This window comes from Oncorhynchus masou, chromosome 31, assembly GCF_036934945.1.
Source record: "Oncorhynchus masou masou isolate Uvic2021 chromosome 31, UVic_Omas_1.1, whole genome shotgun sequence".
Taxonomy (NCBI): domain Eukaryota; kingdom Metazoa; phylum Chordata; class Actinopteri; order Salmoniformes; family Salmonidae; genus Oncorhynchus; species Oncorhynchus masou.
Genome location: NC_088242.1, coordinates 48550188 through 48568788, shown reverse-complemented (window position 1 = coordinate 48568788; position 18601 = coordinate 48550188). Strand labels below are relative to the sequence as shown.

The 18601-nt window shown below is 42.7% G+C and overlaps 1 protein-coding gene across 3 annotated transcripts in view; it reads right to left on the bottom strand.

The window, feature by feature from the left end:
* Positions 1 to 17817, bottom strand: part of LOC135524040 (caprin-1-like) — a 42687-nt gene extending 24870 nt beyond the window's left edge. Inside the window, exons 1-6 of one of the 3 annotated variants that reach the window (XM_064951177.1) lie at positions 17626 to 17817; positions 12777 to 12950; positions 10710 to 10772; positions 9362 to 9448; positions 8761 to 9008; positions 3652 to 3734 (exon numbers count right to left, since the gene is read on the bottom strand). In XM_064951177.1, the coding sequence (XP_064807249.1) occupies positions 3652 to 3734; positions 8761 to 9008; positions 9362 to 9448; positions 10710 to 10772; positions 12777 to 12950 (655 nt within the window). In that variant the 5' untranslated portion in view covers positions 17626 to 17817. Of the gene's footprint in view, positions 1 to 3651; positions 3735 to 8760; positions 9009 to 9361; positions 9449 to 10709; positions 10773 to 12776; positions 12951 to 13348; positions 13370 to 17625 lie in introns of those variants that run through there. The other 2 variants (XM_064951179.1, XM_064951178.1) reach the window with 2 other exon arrangements.
* Positions 17818 to 18601: the final 784 nt, after the last annotated feature.

Sequence of the window (18601 nt, the reverse complement as noted above, 5' to 3'; positions counted from 1 at the left end):
CAAGTTCAAAGAGGTGCCATTAACCTCTAGCGACGAGCAATCCCGGTTTCCGGGAGCGTAATCATAGCCTCATTACCATAACGCAACGTTTCCTATTCATGAAAATCGCAAATTAAATAAAATATATTCAAACACAAGCTTAGCCTTTTGTTAACAACACTGTCATCTCAGATTTTCAAAATATGCTTTTCAACCAAAGCTACACAAACATTTGTGTAAGAGTATTGATAGCCTAGCATAGCATTAAGCCTAGCATTCAGCAGGCAACATTTTCACAAAAACAAGAAAAGCATTCAAATAAAATAATTTACCTTTGAAGAACTTCGGATGTTTTCAATGACGAGACACTTAGTTAGATAGCAAATGTTAATTTTTTCCCAAAAGATTATTTTTGTAGACGAAATAGCTCCGTTTTGTTCATCACGTTTGGCTAAGAAAAATACCGGAAAATGCAGTCACTGACAACGCCAAACTTTTTCCAAATTAGCTCCATAATATCGACAGAAACATGGCAAACGTTGTTTAGAATCAATCCTCAAGGTGTTTTTCACATATCTATTCTATAATCTATCAGTGGTGGCAGTTGGCTTCTCATCAGAAGCAAACGGAAAAATACTGCAGCTGGAGATTACGCAATAATTGCGGAGGACACCAAGCGACCACCTGGTAGATGTAGTCTCTTATGGTCAATCTTCCAATGATATGCCTACAAATACCTCACAATCCTGTCGACACCTTGGGGAAGCGACAGAAAGCCTAAGCTCATTTGTGGCCCAATCACAGCCATATAAGGAGTCATTGGCATGAGGCGGTTTAAAAAAAATGCGGCACTTCCTGATCGGATTTTTATCTGTTTTTTTTCTGTAACATCAGTTCTGTGGCACTCACAGACAATATCTTTGCAGTTTTGGAAACGTCAGAGTGTTTTCTTTCCAAAGCTGTCAATTATATGCATAGTCGAGCATCTTTTCGTGACAAAATATCTTGTTTAAAACGGGAACGTTTTACATCCAAAAATTAAAATAGCGCCCCCTATATCCAAGAAGTTAATACAAGTAACGAGTGGAGGACAGAGGAGCCTCTTAAAGCAGAGGTTACAGGTCTATGAGAGCCAGAAACCTTGCTTGTTTGTTTGTAGGTGACCAAATACTTATTTTCCACCATAATTTGCAAATCAATTCATTAAAAATCCTACAATGTGACTTCTGTTTTTTTTTTCATTTTGTCTGTCATAGTTGAAGTGTACCTATGATGAAAATTACAGGCCTCTCCCATCTTTTTAAGTGGGAGAACTTGCAATTGGTGGCTGACTAAATACTTTTTTGCCCCACTGTAATTCTCACTCCCTGCACTTGTTAATAACCCATCATATGTGAAAAAAATCCACTTATGACTCTAACCCAGTCTTTTGTCATACGCTTAGGATCTGGAAACAGATTAGGTATTTTCTTAACATACCCACTGTATACATTGAAAGCCCGATTTGCCTGAATCATGCTTTCCACCCTGCATTGGATGATATGGTGTTTTCACAGTGGAGGGAGAAGGGGCTCACAACAATTGGTAATCTGTACATAGATGGTCAGTTAGCTTCATTTCAACAATTACAGGGAAAGTTCAACATGCCAACAACACACTTTTTCAGATACTGGTAGGGGGATGCTGAGAGAAGCAGGTGAGTCAGGGCTGGTAGGGGGGGTGCTAAGAGAAGCAGGTGAGTGAGGGCAGGTAGGGGGGGATGCTGAGAGAAGCAGGTGAGAGGGCTGGTAGGGGGATGCTGAGAGAAGCAGGTGAGTGAGGGCTGGTAGGGGGGGTGCTGAGAGAAGCAGGTGAGTGAGGGCGGGTAGGGGGATGCTGAGAGAAGCAGGTGAGTGAGGGCTGGTAGGGAGATGCTGAGAGAAGCAGGTGAGAGGGCTGGTAGGGGGATGCTGAGAGAAGCAGGTGAGTGATGGCTGGTAGGGGGGGTGCTGAGAGAAGCAGGTGAGTGATGGCTGGTAGAGGGGGGGGTGCTGAGAGAAGCAGGTGAGTGAGGGCGGGTAGGGGGGGGTGCTGAGAGAAGCAGGTGAGTTTTTACAGTGTAGAATAGTGAAGACATCAAAACTATGAAATAACATATGGAATCATGGAGTAACCAAACAAGTGTTACATCAAAATATGTTTTAGATTCTTGAAAGTAGCCACCCTTTGCCTTGACAGCATTACACTCTTGGCATTCTCAACCAGCTTCACCTGGAATGCTTTTCCAACAGTCTTGAAGGAGTTCCCACATATGCTGAGCACTTGTTGGCTGCTTTTCCTTCAATCTGCGGTCCAACATCTCAATTGGGTTGAGGTCAGGTGATTGGGGAGGCTAGATAAACTGATGCAGCGGTCCATCACTCTGCCTCTTGTTCAAATGGCCCTTACACAGCCTGAATGTGTGTTGGGTCATTGTCCTGTTGAAAAACAAATGATAGTAGGACTAAGCGCAAAACAGATGGGATGGTGTATCACTGCAGAATGCTGTGGTAGCCATGCTGGTTAAGTGTGCCTTGAATTCTATATAGATCACTGACAGTGTCACCAGCAAAGCACCCCCACACCATCACACCCCCTCCATGCGTCACGGTGGGAGCCACATGCAGAGATCATTCGTTCACCTACTCTGTCTCACAGAGACGCAGGTTGGAACCAAAAATTTCAAATTTGGACTCAGAGCAAAGGACAGATTTCCACCGGTCTAATGTCCATTGCTCAGGTTTCTTGGCCCAAGCAAGTCTCTTCTTATTGGTGTCCTTTAGTAGTGGTTTCTTTGATGCAATTCAACCATGAAGGCCTGATTCACACAGTCTCCTCTGAACAGTTGATGTTGAGATGTGCCTGTTATTTGAACTCTGTGAAGCATTTATGTGGGATGCAATCTGAGGTGCCGTTAACTCTAATAAATTTATCCCCTGCAGCAGAGGTAACTCTGGGTCTTCCTTTCCTGTAGCGGTCTTCATGAGAGAAAGTTGCGACTGCACTTGAAGAAACTTTCAAAGTTCTTGACATTTTCCAGATTAACTGACCTTCATGCTTTAAAGTAATGATGGACTGTCATTTCTCTTTGCTTATTTGAGCTGTTCTTGCCAAAATATGAACTTGGTCTTTTACCAAATAGGGCTATCTTCTGAATACCATCCCTACCTTTTCACAACACAACTGATTGGCTCAAAAGCTTTAAGGAAAGAAATTCCACAAATGAACTTTTAAGAAGGTACACCTGTTAATTTAAATGCATTCCAGGTGATTACCTTTTGAAGCTGGTTGAGAGAATACCAAAAGTGTGCAAAGCTGTCATCAAGGCAAAGGGGGGCTACTTTGAAGAACCTAAAATATATTTTGATTAGTTTAACACTTTTTTGGTTACTACATGATTCCATATGTGTTATTTCATAGTTGTGATGTCTTCACTATTATTCTACAATGTAGAATAATAGTAAAAATAAAGAAAAACCCTAGAATGAGTAGGTGTGTCCAAATTTTTGACTGGTACTGTATAATTGTCTGTCAGACTAGAGATTGGGAACCGTGTCAGCTCTATTTGTTCCATTTCTATCAGTTTCTTGAATGTTCAGAACGTTTCAGACCACTGAATAGTGAATTCACCTAGTTGTAGTTGGTTAAACTTACATGTTGTTCCTGCTACAGCCTTGTCCTTCCCCTCCAACAGATCCATGAAGTGTTGAGAAGCCTCTTCGTACTGGTCAGACAACCTGCAACAGGAGAGGTACAGTTGTAACTTGGGAAAGAAAGATACCTGTACACTGTTGAATGCTCCTGCAGTTTTATTGAGTGCAATATTTAGACCCAGAAGTCTTCGTCATGCTCAAGTTATAACTCCCATTTCAAGCTCTCTTGTCCATCAAGACAATGCGAAACAGTGAAACCCCCACTTCTAAACATCCCAGTTGAACATCATGTTTATGCATGTATTTGACAAATGGTGTCATGTTCAAGTTCTCACCTGAGACCAAGTATGGCCGTGGCGGTCATGAAATTTTGAGGTTGGTGATTGTCACGCGAATAACTGCCGGTCTCACGGTAAATGAACGTTAATTAACAAACTCATTTAGCATCTCCTTGTTTCCAAGCATAGCCTACAAGCCACTCATGACAACCTTTGGAACATCTACAAGTCTAATAAATCCATGTAATGTAGCATACAGCTTCACAATAAATCCATAATTTATTTTAGACAGGTCAAAAGAAACATGTAGTCTATTTCAGAAGAACAGAATAGCATACTCCTGATCTGGCTATGCCATATGGCTGTGGACAACACTAGTTCATTTAGCAGACAAGATTTGCTTAGAATTCCGTGGCATTATTTTATAGTATGAAGAATACAAGTGAATATAGCTGAATAAAATTGAAAGGATATTTTCTCCAATTGATTTGAGTGCGCACATGCGTCTATTCTGTGTTGAGCGGTTAAAAAAGAAACAGGTTCTCGTACAGTATATGCTCCATTTAGAGTTATTTACGTAACATTAGTTGTGATACAAACCTTGGGCTATATGTTTTGAATTTTAATACATTCTAAGGCTCCACAATGCAACAAAAAAAAGTTGCATGAAAAAGGCATGACAAGCACTTAATAATGGCTCAAATTTCCCAGCGGCATTCCATTTGTGTGGCCATAATCCCCCCTAAAAAAATCCATGCCTTTTGCAGCCAGTGTGCCATTGTGTTGAGTATAATAATTATAATTCAATTCTCCCGGCTGTGCTCCCTGAAGCACCTCTCACTCACATGGCTCTCTTAAGATATCTCAATTCTTATTAGCCAATGCTCGGGTCCTTCTCACAGGCTACAAGTGAAGACACATCGGGGACGCAACTGCGCGCATCCTTTTTGAATTCCGAGGTGCATATTGAAGATGCTGGAATAACTGTCCACATTTACTTTTCGTCAGCCAACAAGATGAGTAGGCCTAACAAACAATAGCTTATGCCAAAGCAAAAGAATCTAATGGTCACTCTGAAAGAGCTCTAGAGTTCCTCTGTGGAGATGGGAGAACCTTCCAGAAGGACAACCATCGCTGCAGCACTCAAACATTCAAACCATTATAGTAGAGCGGCCAGACGGAATCCACTCATCAGTAAAAGGCACATGACAGCCCACTTGGGAGTTCAGGCCATGAGAAACAAGATTCTCTGGTCTGATGAAACCAAGATTGAACTCTTTGGCCTGAATGCCAAGCGTCAAGTCAACCTGGCACCATCCCTACAGTGAAGCATGGTGGTGGCAGCGTCATGCTGTGGGGATGTTTATCATTGGCAGGGACTGGGAGACTAGCCAGGATCGAGGGAAAGATGAACAGATCAAAGTACAGAGAGATTATTGATGAAAACCTGCTCCAGAGCACTCTGGACCTCAGACTGAGGCAGGACAACGGCACTAAGCACACAGCCACGGAGTGGAGTGGCTTCGGGAAAAGTCTCTGAACGTCATTGAGTGGCCCAGCCAGAGCCCGGACTTGAACCTGATCGAACATCTCTGGAGAGACCTGAAAATAGCTGTGCAGCGACGCTCCCCATCCAGCCTGACTGGGTTTGAGAGAATCTGCAGAGAAGAATTGGAGAAACTCCCCAAATACAGGTGTGCTAAGCTTGTAGCGTCATACCCAAGAAGACTCCAGGCTGTAATTGCTGCCAAAGGTGCTTCAACAAAGTACTGAGTAAAGGCTCTGAATACATATGTACATTTGCTAACAGTTTTTGCTTTGTCATAATGGGGTATTGTGTGTAGATTGTATTTTTTTTCAATCACCCATTTTAGAAATTATTTCACCTTTATTTAACCAGGTAGGCCAGCTGAGAACAAGTTCTCATCTACAACTGCGACCTGACCAAGATAAAGCAAAGCAGTACGACAAAAACAACAGTTACACATGAGACGAACAAACGTACACTCAATAACACAAAAGAAAAATCTATTTACAGTCTGTGAAAATGCAGTAAGACAAGGGAGGTAAGGCAATAAATAGGCCATAGTATGAAACAATTACAATTTAGCATTAACACAGGAGTTATAGATATGCAGATGGTGATGTGCAAGTAGAGATACTGGGGTGCAAAAGAGCAAAAAAAGAACAATATGGGGATGAGGTAGTTGTGTGGGCTATTTACAGGTGCAGTGATCGGTAAGCTGCTCTGACAGCTGATGAATAAAGTTAAAGAGGGAGATATAAAACATATAAGATATAAGGCCAAAGGAGCTCTGTTGGCTTTGGGGATGACCAGTGAAATATACCTGCTGAAGCGCATGCTACGGGTGGGTGTTGCTATGGTGACCAGTAAGCTGAGATAAGGTGGGGCTTTACCAAGCTAAGACTTATAGATGACCTGGAGCCAGTGGGTTTGGCAACGAATATAGCGATCGGTTGAAGAGCCTGCATTTAGTTTTACTAGCATTTAAGAGCAGTTGGAGGCCACGGAATGAGTGTTGTATGGCATTGAAGCTCGTTTGGAGGTTTGTTAACAGTGTCCAAAGACGGGCCAAATGTATACAGAATGGTGTCATCTGCGTAGAGGTGGATCAGAGACTCACCAGCAGCAAGATCGACATCATTGATGTATACAGAGAAGAGAGTCGGCCCGAGAATTGAACCCTGTGGCACCACCATAGAGACTGCCAGAGGTCCGGACAACAGGCCCTCCGACTTAACACCCTGAACTCCGTCTGAGAAGTAGTTGGTGAACCAGACGAGGCATTCATTTGAGAAACCAAGGCTATTGAGTCTGCTGATCAGAATGTGGTGATTGACAGAGCTGAAAGCCTTGGCCAGGTCAATGAAGACGGCTGCACAGTACAGTCTTCAATCGATGGCGGTTATGAAATCGTTTAGATCCTTGAGTGTGGCCGATGTGCACCCATGACCAGCTCGGAAATCAGATTGCATAGTGGAGAAGGTACGGTGGGATTCAAAAATGGTCGGTGATCTGTTTGTTAACTTGTCTTTCAAAGACTTTAGAAAGGCAGGGCAGGATGGATATAGGTCTAACAGTTTGGGTCTAGAGTGTCTCCCCCTTTGAAGAGGGGGATGACCGCAGCAGCTTTCCAATCTTTAGGGATCTCAGACAATACGAAAGAGAGTTTGAACAGGCTAGTAATATGGGGTTACAACAAATGCGGCAGATAATTTTAGAAAGGGAGGGTCCAGATTGTCTAGCCCAGCTGATTTGTAGGGGTCCAGATTTTGCAGCTCTTTCAGAACATCAGCTGTCTGGATTTGGGTGAAGGAGAAGCAGGAGGGAGGCTTGGGCAAGTTGCTGCGGAGGGTGCAGAGCTGTTAGCCGGGGTAGGGGTAGCCAGGTGGAAAGCATGGCCGGACGTAGAAAAATGCTTACTGAAATTCTCGATTATCGTGGATTTATCGGTGGTGACAGTGTTTCCTAGCCTCAGTGCAGTGGGCAGTTGGGAGGAGGTGCTCTAATTCTCCATGGACTTTACAGTGTCCCAAAACTTTTTGGAATTGGTGCTACAGGATGCAAATTTCGGCTTGAAAAAGCTAGCATTAGCTTTCCTAACTGCCTGCCTGTGTATATTGGTTCCTGACTTCCCTGAAAAGATGCATATCGCGGGGGCTGTTCGATGCTAATGCAGTACGCCACAGTATGTTTTTGTGCTGGTCAAGGGCAGTCAAGTCAGGAGTGAACCAGGGGCTAGATCTGTTCTTAGTTCAACATTTCTTGAACGGGGCATGCTTATTTAAGATGGTGAGGAAAGCACTTTTAAAAGAACAACCAGGCATCGTCTACTGACGGGATGAGGTCAATATTCATCCAGGATACCCGGACTAGGTCGATTAGAAAGGCTGGCTCACACAAGTGTTTTAGGGAGGGTTTGACAGTGATGAGGGGTGGTCGTTTGACCACGGACCCATAACGCACGCAGGCAATGAGGCAGTGATCGCTGAGATCTTGGTTGAAGACAGCAGAGGTGTCCATGTTTACGGATTTAAGGTTGCACCTGGTAGGTTCCTTGATAATTTGTGTGAGATTGAGGGCATCTAGCTTAGATTGTAGGATGGCCGAGGTGTTAAGCATATCCCAGTTTAGGTCACCGAAAAGTACGAACTCTGAAGATAGATGGGGGGCAATCAATATGGTGTCCAGGGCACAGCTGGGGGCTGAGGGGGGACCTGGATAGTAAGACAGAACTCTGCAGGCTCTCTCTGCAGTAGATTGCAACTCAGCTCCCTTTGGCAGTTCTATCTTGACGGAAAATGTTGTAGTTGGGGATAAGAATAAGGCTGTAACATAACAAAATGTGAAAAGGTCAAGGGGTCTGAATACTTTCGGAACGCACTGAGCGTCTGCTAAATGACTTAAATGTAATGCAATGTAAATAGCGAGGACGCTGAGCCACTTGTGTGGGTTGTAGACTCCGTCTCATGCTACCACTAGAGTGAAAGCACTGCCAGCATTCAAAAGTGACAAAAACATCAGCCAGGAAGCATAGGAACTGAGAAGTCTGTGGTCACCAACTGCAGAACCACTCCTTTATTGGGGATGTCTTGCTAATTGCCTATAATTTCCACCTGTTGTCTATTCCATTTGCACAACAGCATGTGAAATTTATTGTCAATCAGTGTTGCTTCCTAAGTGGACAGCTTGATTTCACAGAAGTGTGATTGACATGGAGTTACATTGTGTTGTTCCCTTTATTTTTTTGAGCAGTGTATATACCTTTAGCTCAAAATCTGAACATTGTGTGTGCATGCGTTTTACTAACCTGGTGTTTTGGTCTCGTTCTGGCCCCACTAGTTTGTAAAGCTCATCCAGGTTGGTGAGCTCTGAGTCTGTGAGGAGTGAGGGTGTGCCTCCCCCGGCGGCCCCCTGTCTCAACTCCTGCCTTACACTGTCCTCTCCCAGCCTGTCCAGGAGGAACTGGAGCTCCAGTACAGTCTTCAGTCTCTTCTGCTCAGCCTCCTCTCTCTGGAGCTGCTCCCGCCGCACTGCCTTCTTCACTGCCTTCTGGATCTACAGAGACAGAAGAGACGAGACTAGGGAGTCAGAATCAAACAATGCAGGACCTCTTGGTTGCGTTTCATGCCAGGTCACCAGGAAGCCGTTTCCTCCCATCCGCCTTTGTTCACCCACATTCACAGATTTGATAGGACTAGTTACGTGAAAGCAATATGGGAGAAACTAGGTGGAGCTATACTGCTTACACCTAGTTGTTTCACATCCATGAAGGAGGAGAGAGCATCCTCCCGGAACGAAACGCAACCCGGGCGTTGACCACTTTAATGCAAACAGGGATGACACCAGAGAGGGGGTCCCAAATCAGTCACATTCCTACAGACAAGACACATTGCATTAGATACTCTTACATCTTGCCCCAGTGCGAGGAAGCTCTTCTGTAGCTCTCTGGCAAACTCCAGATTATTAGTCACTTCCTGATACTTGGTCAGGGCATCCTGCAGAGATAACAGAGCAAGAGGAAACTGGTTTACATTGGCAAAATCTTAACCAGAGCGACTAACAGTCAGTGCATTCATCTTAAGATATCTAGGTGGGACAAACACATATCAGTCATAGTAAGTACATTTTTCATCAATAGTAGCTATCAGCAAAGTCAGAGCTAGTAAGGGGGAAACAAGTGTTAATTCACAAAAGCTTTTTTGGGGGGTGGAGGGAGTGTATGAGGGGCTGCTGTGGGATTATATTAGATACACATTGAAGAAGTACACTACCATTCAAAAGTTGGGGTCACTTAGAAATTCCCTTGTTTTTGAAAGAAAAGCACATTTTTTGCCCATGAAATACAGAGTAGACATTGTTAATGTTGTAAATGACTATTGTTGCTGGAAACGACAGATTTTTTTATGGAATATCTACATAGGTGTACAGAGGCCCATTATCAGCAACCATCCCTCCTGTGTTCCAATGGCACGTTGTGTTAGCTAATCCAAATTGATCATTTTAAAAGGCTAATTGATCATTAGAAAACCCTTTTGCAATTACGTTAGCACAGCTGAAAACTGTTGTCATGATTAAAGAAGCAATAAAACTGGCCTTCTTTAGACTAGTTGAGTATCTGGAGCATCAGCATTTGTGGGTTCGATTACAGGCTTAAAATATCAAGAAACAAAGACCTTTCTTCTAAAACTCAAGTCTATTCTTGTTCTGAGAAATGATGGCAATTCCTTGCGAGAAATTGCCAAGAAACTGAAGATCTCGTACAATGCTGTGTAGTACTCCCTTCACAGAACAGTGCAAACTGGCCCTAACCAAAATAGAAAGAGGAGTGGGAGGCCACAGTGCACAACTGAGTAAGAAGACAGGTACATTAGAGTGTCTAGTTTGAGAAACAGAAACCTCACAAGTCGTCAACTGGCAGCTTCATTAAATAGTACCCGTAAACCACCAGTTTCAACAGTGAAGAGGCGACTCCGGGATGCAGGCCTTCTAGGTTGCTGATAATGGGCTTCTGTACGCCTATGTAAATATTCCATTAAAAAAATAAATGTAAAAATCAGGCGTTTCCAGCTATAATAGTAATTTACAACACGAACAATGTCTACACTGTATTTCTGAAAAAAAAATGCTTTTCTGTTGAGCGCAATGTAATGGAAAGCTTGCTTCCACAAACCAAAAATGACAGATCAGTGACTACTTCAAGGAAGTAGTCAGATCAGACTATATATGACTCATATACAGTGTACGTTGTTGACCCACCAGCTGGTCCTGGTTGAGACGCTCCCCTTTATTTTTCTTGGCTTGATAATCATCCAGCTTGCCCTGTGAGACAGAGGTCAGGATTTACATGCATTCAGAGGTGAAAATGATCCAAATAGAGGTTGATAGCATAATAACAATTAACAGATTCTCTATAGTAAAATCTCTCATCCAGAGCGAAGCAGATGCCGTCACCTGACCAGTGAGATTTTTGTCATTGAAAATGTGTGTTTATGTCCAAAATACATAAAAACCTGCAACAGATATTCTGCGGTAACCCTGTACCTAGGCTAAAATTACACATTTTTAGGAACTCTCTACACTAACAAAAATTACAGAGGATTACTGCAAGTACTGACCACATATCAATGTGGTTGTTGATACCTCTGAGCAATGGCAATACATCTCAACATACACAAGTGTGCCTGACAGCCAAATCTGCAATGTGTCACTTTTTGGGCAACCCAACCAAATTCACATAGAAATCTCTCCATCTCATTGAAAGGAAGTCTAAGAAGCGGTAGATCTAGATCATAAAAGGAGACTTCCTTTTTTAAAGTCTTTTACTTTCAGTTTTGCACACCACATCAAACAGCTGAAAATGCTATATTTTTAATTGGCACAGTTTAGGTTGCAATGATTCTCTACACTATAATTGCTTGTTTTGTCACACAACCTGAAATTAGGCGAACTATTAGAATATTAGTGACCAAGAAATGGCTGCACGATTACTGCAAAGTGGAACTAATGAGAAGGACCGATGGGCAGTTCCTTCAGAGAAGCTTTGGAAAACATCACAAGTGTAACACTAACTCTAGCTTGGCAATATGAGTAAAGAGTAAACATCATACTTTTTTTACCTTTATTTTACTAGGCAAGTCAGTTAAGAACAAATTCTTATTTTCAATGACGGCCTAGGAACAGTGGGTTAACTGCATTGTTCAGGGGCAGAATGACAGATTTGTACCTTGTAGAGCTCGGGGACTTGATCTTGCAACCTTTCGGTTATTATTCCCAACGCTCTAACCACTAGGCTACGCTGCCGCCCCACTTATATGGTGAACACTTGCTAGCTATAAGGAAAGCAAAGTGACAATTGTGTGCACCTTTCCAAATCATGTCCAGTCAATTGAATTTACCACAGGTGGACTCCAACCAAGTCGTAGAACCATCTCAAGGATGATCAATGGAAACAGCATGCACCTAAGGCCAATTTGCAAAGGGTCTGAATACTTATGGAAATAAGGATTTTTTTTAATGTAAAAAAAATATATACATTTGCACACATTTCTAAAAAACAGTTTTCGCTTTGTCTTTATTGTGTGTAGATTGATGAGGGAAAAAAATACATTTTAGAATAAGGCTGTAATGTAACAAAATGTGGAAAAAGGTTAGGGGTATGTATACTTTCCCAATGCACTGTATGTTTGTATGGGTCTACAAACTCATCAAAATAAGGCATTTTATTAATTGACCATCTGCCTAATGTGCTTTCTAGTTCATTTGGAGGAAGATGAGCTGATGGTGCAACTAAGCAGTGAAAGCAAAAGCAAGATGCAGTGTCTGCAGTTCTGGTTGACTTGAGAAAGCAGTGTGTCCATTTTAGAGCCATCTCCTCCCTCTCCAAGTATCCTCTCCTCTTTCCTCCTCCATACAAAGTTTGAAAAAATTGCATTGATTGATCTTCTAAGTCTGAGAAGAGACAGATCTGTCATTATCCTGACCAGCACAATGACGTTGGAACTGAAAACAGTGCAGCACTAGCACACACTATTGATCAATTGAATAGAGTACAATATATCTTAAAATTGTATTTTTTTTTTGAGGTCTGTTCTGCCCTTTTAACTTCCGAGTTCCCCCAACACAAGGGGTGATAAAAGCAACAGGGTTAGTCGCAGGACTCCTGAAGTAGGTTAGGTGCGTTGTTCAAAGGCACAATGGCAGTAAGAGGCACTTGAGTTTGAGGTATCAATAGAAGTAAACTAACTATTACGCCAACACCCCCAGGAGTCACTTTCATGCCACACATTTGTGAAGGTTTCATTCCACAAAAATAAAAGGAGACACCTTTTTCTTCTCCATGTTGCGGACCTTCTTATCGATGACGCCAAGGACCTGCTTCATGGCCTCGGTCTGGGCCCCAGAGGACTGCCCTCCACACAGGGTGATCTGACCAGGAATGGGTCCCACGTCCGGGCTGGCCGACTGCAGTGTCCTGTTGCCGTTCATTGCTGCGGGCATCTGAATGAAAAGAGAGACGAATATCATAAAGTTAGTTATGGAGGTAACGACAAGGAACAATTTCTGGCTGTATCACCAAGAGGCAGTTTCCTGGATACTCCATGGAGCTTGCTTTTTGGTCCAGGACGTCACCACTAAGTGCATCATCTCATCTAACTAAATAATTGCTGGTGTAGCTAGCCAACTTTCAATTGTGGTTGAGCGAAAGGAAGCCCATCTGTGTGACATAAACGGTAACATGACTGGTGACGCAACGCAACGCACTTCCACGTCGTCTCTGTACTGCTGTACAGATTGTTGCTACTTAGCTACCTGCCAAACGTTTTTGCTTTTTACTCTTAACTATTTAAATTGTATTTAACAAGTCAACCAGGGTCTTAGTTTTGTCCATGCACTACCTTTTTGTATTACAGTGTCGGGGGTGAGAAAATGTATCTGGACATAGATCTGCAAGCCCTCCTCCTCCACCTGAAAAAAAGAAAGCTAAGTAACATAATGAACTCTTAATATACAGGAGAACTATGGTTTTATGGTGAGGATAGCCGGGTTGCAATTTCAGCTTCAGACGCAATCGTTAGGTTATTTAAGTAATTTAAGCTCTCATCTTATGAACATAGACCGGGCTCTAACTCCTCCAGCTAAACAATGACATAGGGTGCAGGCCAAGCAGTAGGATGTTAGCCAGCCTGCCTGGTTAGTGGAGTCTGCCAATAGCATGGACAGTGTAGTCCGCTAGCTTTCCCATCGAGACCGTATCTGTGCCTCAATCTTGGTCGGGCAAATCTAAACATGGTAGTGTTCACCTTAGCAATATCACTGAAATAAATACCTACTCTATTTCTGTCATTATTAAAAGAGATTGTGATAATATCTCACATCTCAAAATAGGACTACTTAATCCGTCACTTCTAAGGCAATCATAGTCAATAAACTAAATAACCAATCATAACCTCGACGTGATTTGGCCTGACTGAAACATGGCTCAAGCCTGATGAAATGACTGTGTTAAATGAGGCTTCTCCTCCTAGTTACACTAGTGACCAGATCCCCCGCGCATCCTGCAAAGGCTAACATTTTTGTATTTTGAGCTTCTAGTCATGAATACTATGCAGCCTACTCAATCACTTTTTATAGCTACTGTTTACAGGCCTCCTGGGCCGTATACAGCATTCCTCACTGAGTTCCTATCATACTTTGTAGTCATGGCAGATAATTCACATTTTCTGCTTTCGGAGCCATTGTTGACTTGGCGGGTTTTGTCAAACACGTCCCTGAACCTAAGCAAAGCCACAGTCATACCCTGTATCTAGTTTTGAGCTGTAGAATAAATATTGTAGATCTAAATGTTTTTCTTTATAATGCTGGACTAAATCGTACCATCATCTTATTACATTTGCAATCTCAACAAATAAACTGCTCAGACCCCAACTAAGGATTATCAAAAGACACGCTATAGATTCTCAGGCAAAAGACAGTACCGTGCAATATCGAAGAGCCCTCACTGCTGCTCAATCAGCCTACTTTTCCAACCTAATTGAGAATAAACTGTCCAAAAATGTGTTTTTGATACTGTCACAAAGCGAACTAAAAAGCAGCATTCTCCAAGAGAGGATGGCCTTCGTATTTCTCGACACATTCACGAAAATAGTCATGGCCTCTAAACCAAATTCCAATTAAACTACTGAAAGAGCTACTTCCTGTTCTTGGCCCTCCTATATTTAACATAAATAAAACGTCTCCATATCCTCCGGATGTGTATTAAAAGCACTAAAAATGGCAGTAATAAAACCTCTCCTGAAAAATAAATAAATACAAATCGGCATCTCTCGAATCTCCCATTCCTCTCAAACATTTTAGAAAACGCAATTAGGCAGCAACTCAATGCCTTCCTGAAGACAAATAATATATACAAAATGCAGCAGTCTGGTGTTAGACCCCATCAAAGTACTGAGACGGCACTCATGCAGGTGGTAAATGACTATTGAAAAACATCAGACCAAGGCCCTGCATCTGTCCTCGTGCTCCTAGACCTTAGCGCCGCTTTGACAACATCAAATCACCACATTCTTTTGGAGAGATAGGAAACCCTAATTGGCCTACATGGACATGCTCTTGCCTGGTTTAGATCTTATCTTTCAGAAAGATATCGGTTTGTCTCTGTGGAGGGTTTGTCCCCTGACAAATCAATGGTAAGTTCAGTGTTCCTCAAGGTCCCATTTTAGGACCACTATCGTTTTCCCTATATATTCTACCTCTTGGTGATTCATTCAGAAACACAATGTCAACTTCCACTGCTATGCGGACGACACACAGCTATACATTGATGAAACATGGTGAAGCCCCAAAATTGCCTACCCTGGAAACCTGTGTTTCAGACATAAGGAAGTGGATGGCGTAAATGTTTTTACTTTTAAACTCGGACAAAACAGAGATGCTTCTTCAAGATCCTAAGAAACAGCAAGATCTGCTGTTTGATCTGACCATTCATCTTGACGGTTGCACAGTCATCTCAAATAAACCTTGACCTCAGCGTTACTCTGTACACTGATTTCTCTTGACGAACATATCAAGAATATTTCAAGGGCAGCTTTATTTCATCTTTGTAACATTGCAAAAATCAGACACCGTTTGTCCAAATATGATGCAGAAAAGCTAATCCATGCTTTTGTCACTTCTAGATTAGACAGCTACAATGATCTACTCTCAAGCTACCCGGAAAAAGCACTAAATCAACTTCAATTAGTGCTAAATCTTAACTAGAACCTTGCTAACCTCGCTACACTGTCTTCCATTTATCGCTAAGGCTGATTTCAAGGTTTTTCTACTACCCTACAAAGCATTACATGGACGCTACGATCACAAGACGTAGGCCTCCTTACTGTCCCTAGAATTTCGCAGCAAACCGCTGGGGGCAGGGCTTTCCTATAGAGCAGAATCATTTTTTATTGAATGTAATGCCTATCCATGTGAGAGACGCACATTCGGTCTCGACTTTCAATTCTTTACTGAAAACTCATCTCTTCAGTAGGTTCTATGATTGTGTGTAGCCTGGCCCAGGGGTGCAAAGGTGAACAGCAAGGCACTGGAGTGATGAACCGCCTTTGCTGTCTCTGCCTGGCCGGCTCCCCTCTCACCACTGGGATTCTCTGCCTTTGACGGGGGCTGAGTCACTGGCTTACTAGTGCTCGTCCATGCCGTGCCAGGCTTTTTTCCGCTATAATCAACTTGAGTGGGTTGAGTCACTGACATAATCTTCCTGTTCGGTCTTGCATCCCCTCTGGCTTTTTCAGTGGAGATCTTTGAGGGCTATACTCAGCTTTGTCTAAGGGTAATAAATTGGTGATCTGTTGATATAGAACTAGTGGTGGAGGAGCTTTGCTTTGTTAAAGTGAGTGGGATTATATCCTGCCTGGTTGGCCCTGTCCGGGGGTATCATCAACCAGGGCCACAGTGTGAACTTAAGTAGGCTCCCTCTAATTCTCCCATCTCTCCCTCTCTGAGGACCTGAGCCCTAGGACCATGCATCAGGACTACCTGGCCTGATGACTCCTGGCTGACCCCAGTCCACCTGGCCGTGTTGCTGCTCCAGTTTCAACTGTTCTGTCTGCGGCTATGGAACCCTGACCAGTTCACAGGACGTGCTACCTTGTCCAGGACATGCTGTTTCTGACCCTCTCTCGCACCTGCGGTCTCCACATCGGAATGCTCAGCAATGAAAACCAACTGACATTTGCTCCTGAGGCGTTGACCGGCTGCACCCTCTACAACCATAGATTATTATTTGACCCTGCTGGTCATTTATGAACGTTTGAAACATCTTGAAGAACGGTCTGGCCTTAATGGCAATATAGTCTTAACTCCACCCAACACAGCCTGAAGAGCACTGGCCACCCCTCAAAGCCTGTTCCTCTCTAGGTTCCTGCCATTCTAGAGAGTTTTTCTTAGCCACCGTGCTTCTACATCTGCATTGCTTGTTGTTTGGTGTTTTTAGGCTGAGTTTCTGTATAGACACTTTATGACATCTGCTGATGTAAAAGGGGCTTTATAAATATATTTGATTTAATGTGGTGCACATTTTATATAACCTTTGAGTATAATGGGCAACGTGGTGGAATATTAGTCTGAGGGCCTACGAAGGTACCAAGTGAAGTGCGCAATGTTTTGGGTCAGGCTCGGTTGTTAGCTAGCTAGCTTCATCAACACACCATGAATAATCGAACCGAGTTAGTTAGTTAAATGGTCCACACTTGATTCAACAGATTAAGTGTTGCCAGCCGCGCCCACCGAACTATTTAAATAGCTCATGAATTTGCTAACCAGGTTCTAAAACATAAGTTAACAAACTAACGTTAAGGAACACGGGCAGCTGAATCTTACCGAGATGCCAGATAGACGAATTAACGTTATCATCGCATAAAGCCTGCAACGTTACCTGACTGTAGTTAGAAGATTTTCAACCAGGCAGCACACCGCGGATGCAGATGGCCAGGATAGCTAACTAACATTTGCTAAATCAAATAACCAAATAGGATAAATTATTTAGATTATTCAATGGAGATATAGCTAGCTGCCAGAGAGGGTAACTCTGACACTGGCCAATGATAACTCGCTTAGCATAGTTGTGCCCCCTTGTCTAGCTAATGTGTTCATTTAGCTAGCTATACAATTTGCATACCTTTATGCTCTATGTATCCACAAGAAAGCTTGTTCACCAGAGAAATTGAATATCCAAGGTGTTTTTATCGTGTTGCTTTATTTTCTCTTTCAATACCGTGGGATCCGCCCAGCCGGTCTCACCGACAACTGAGACGGTTTGATCAAATTCTTTTTAGAACTAACCCAAGATAGACCAGCCTGTCGTTTCCAATGGAGCAAATGAATCATAGTGGGCAGAACAAGCAAAGGAGGTGGGAAGAGCCAGGCACGGGCTAGTGATATCTTATTGGTGCGGTCTATCATGTATTTGCATATTTCCGTTAGGGAACGCCTACTTTGTGAAGTGTGCGTGTGCACGAACTCAATTCACCCTTGCACTCCTTCTAAACAGCGCATTTTTTTAGAAACTTTTGCAAAGGGTAAAGTCTACAAAACGCAGTCCACTCTGTTTATTAAAGATTTTAGTTTTGTAAAAAATAAACTGCTTGGAGATCAAATGTTTCATCGATGAGAAAATTAGCAGAATGTCGTTCAAGATCCATCTCGCTCCATCTTCTCCCGACTGCCGGCCACTGGGCTTCCTCTCATCACCATATTTGGTAGTGAGTGGAAATGCCACCGGATGCTTCACCTTCATATGTCCGATAAAATATCTGGCTCATTATGGTTTGATTGGTGAAGGAACTCTTTATAAAGAAGGTCCTTTTTCGGTTGTCTAAAATATGCCAGACTGATCAAACCAAACAAGCACACACGGGATGAAAAACAATTTTGTTTACGCCTTTTCTAAGAGTTCATGGTAAAATACAAACTGTAGACTCGTATGTTGATGAAATATTAACATTTACAACACAGATTATATATTTATTGGATGGGCATAAATACGTATAGCCAATCTTTGTAAAATCACTTGTATTGATTTGTTCAAGGCGTGGGCGTTGTAGATTTCTTGCTTTCTTGCACTGATTTTGTGTTTAATCAATGCATTGATTTAG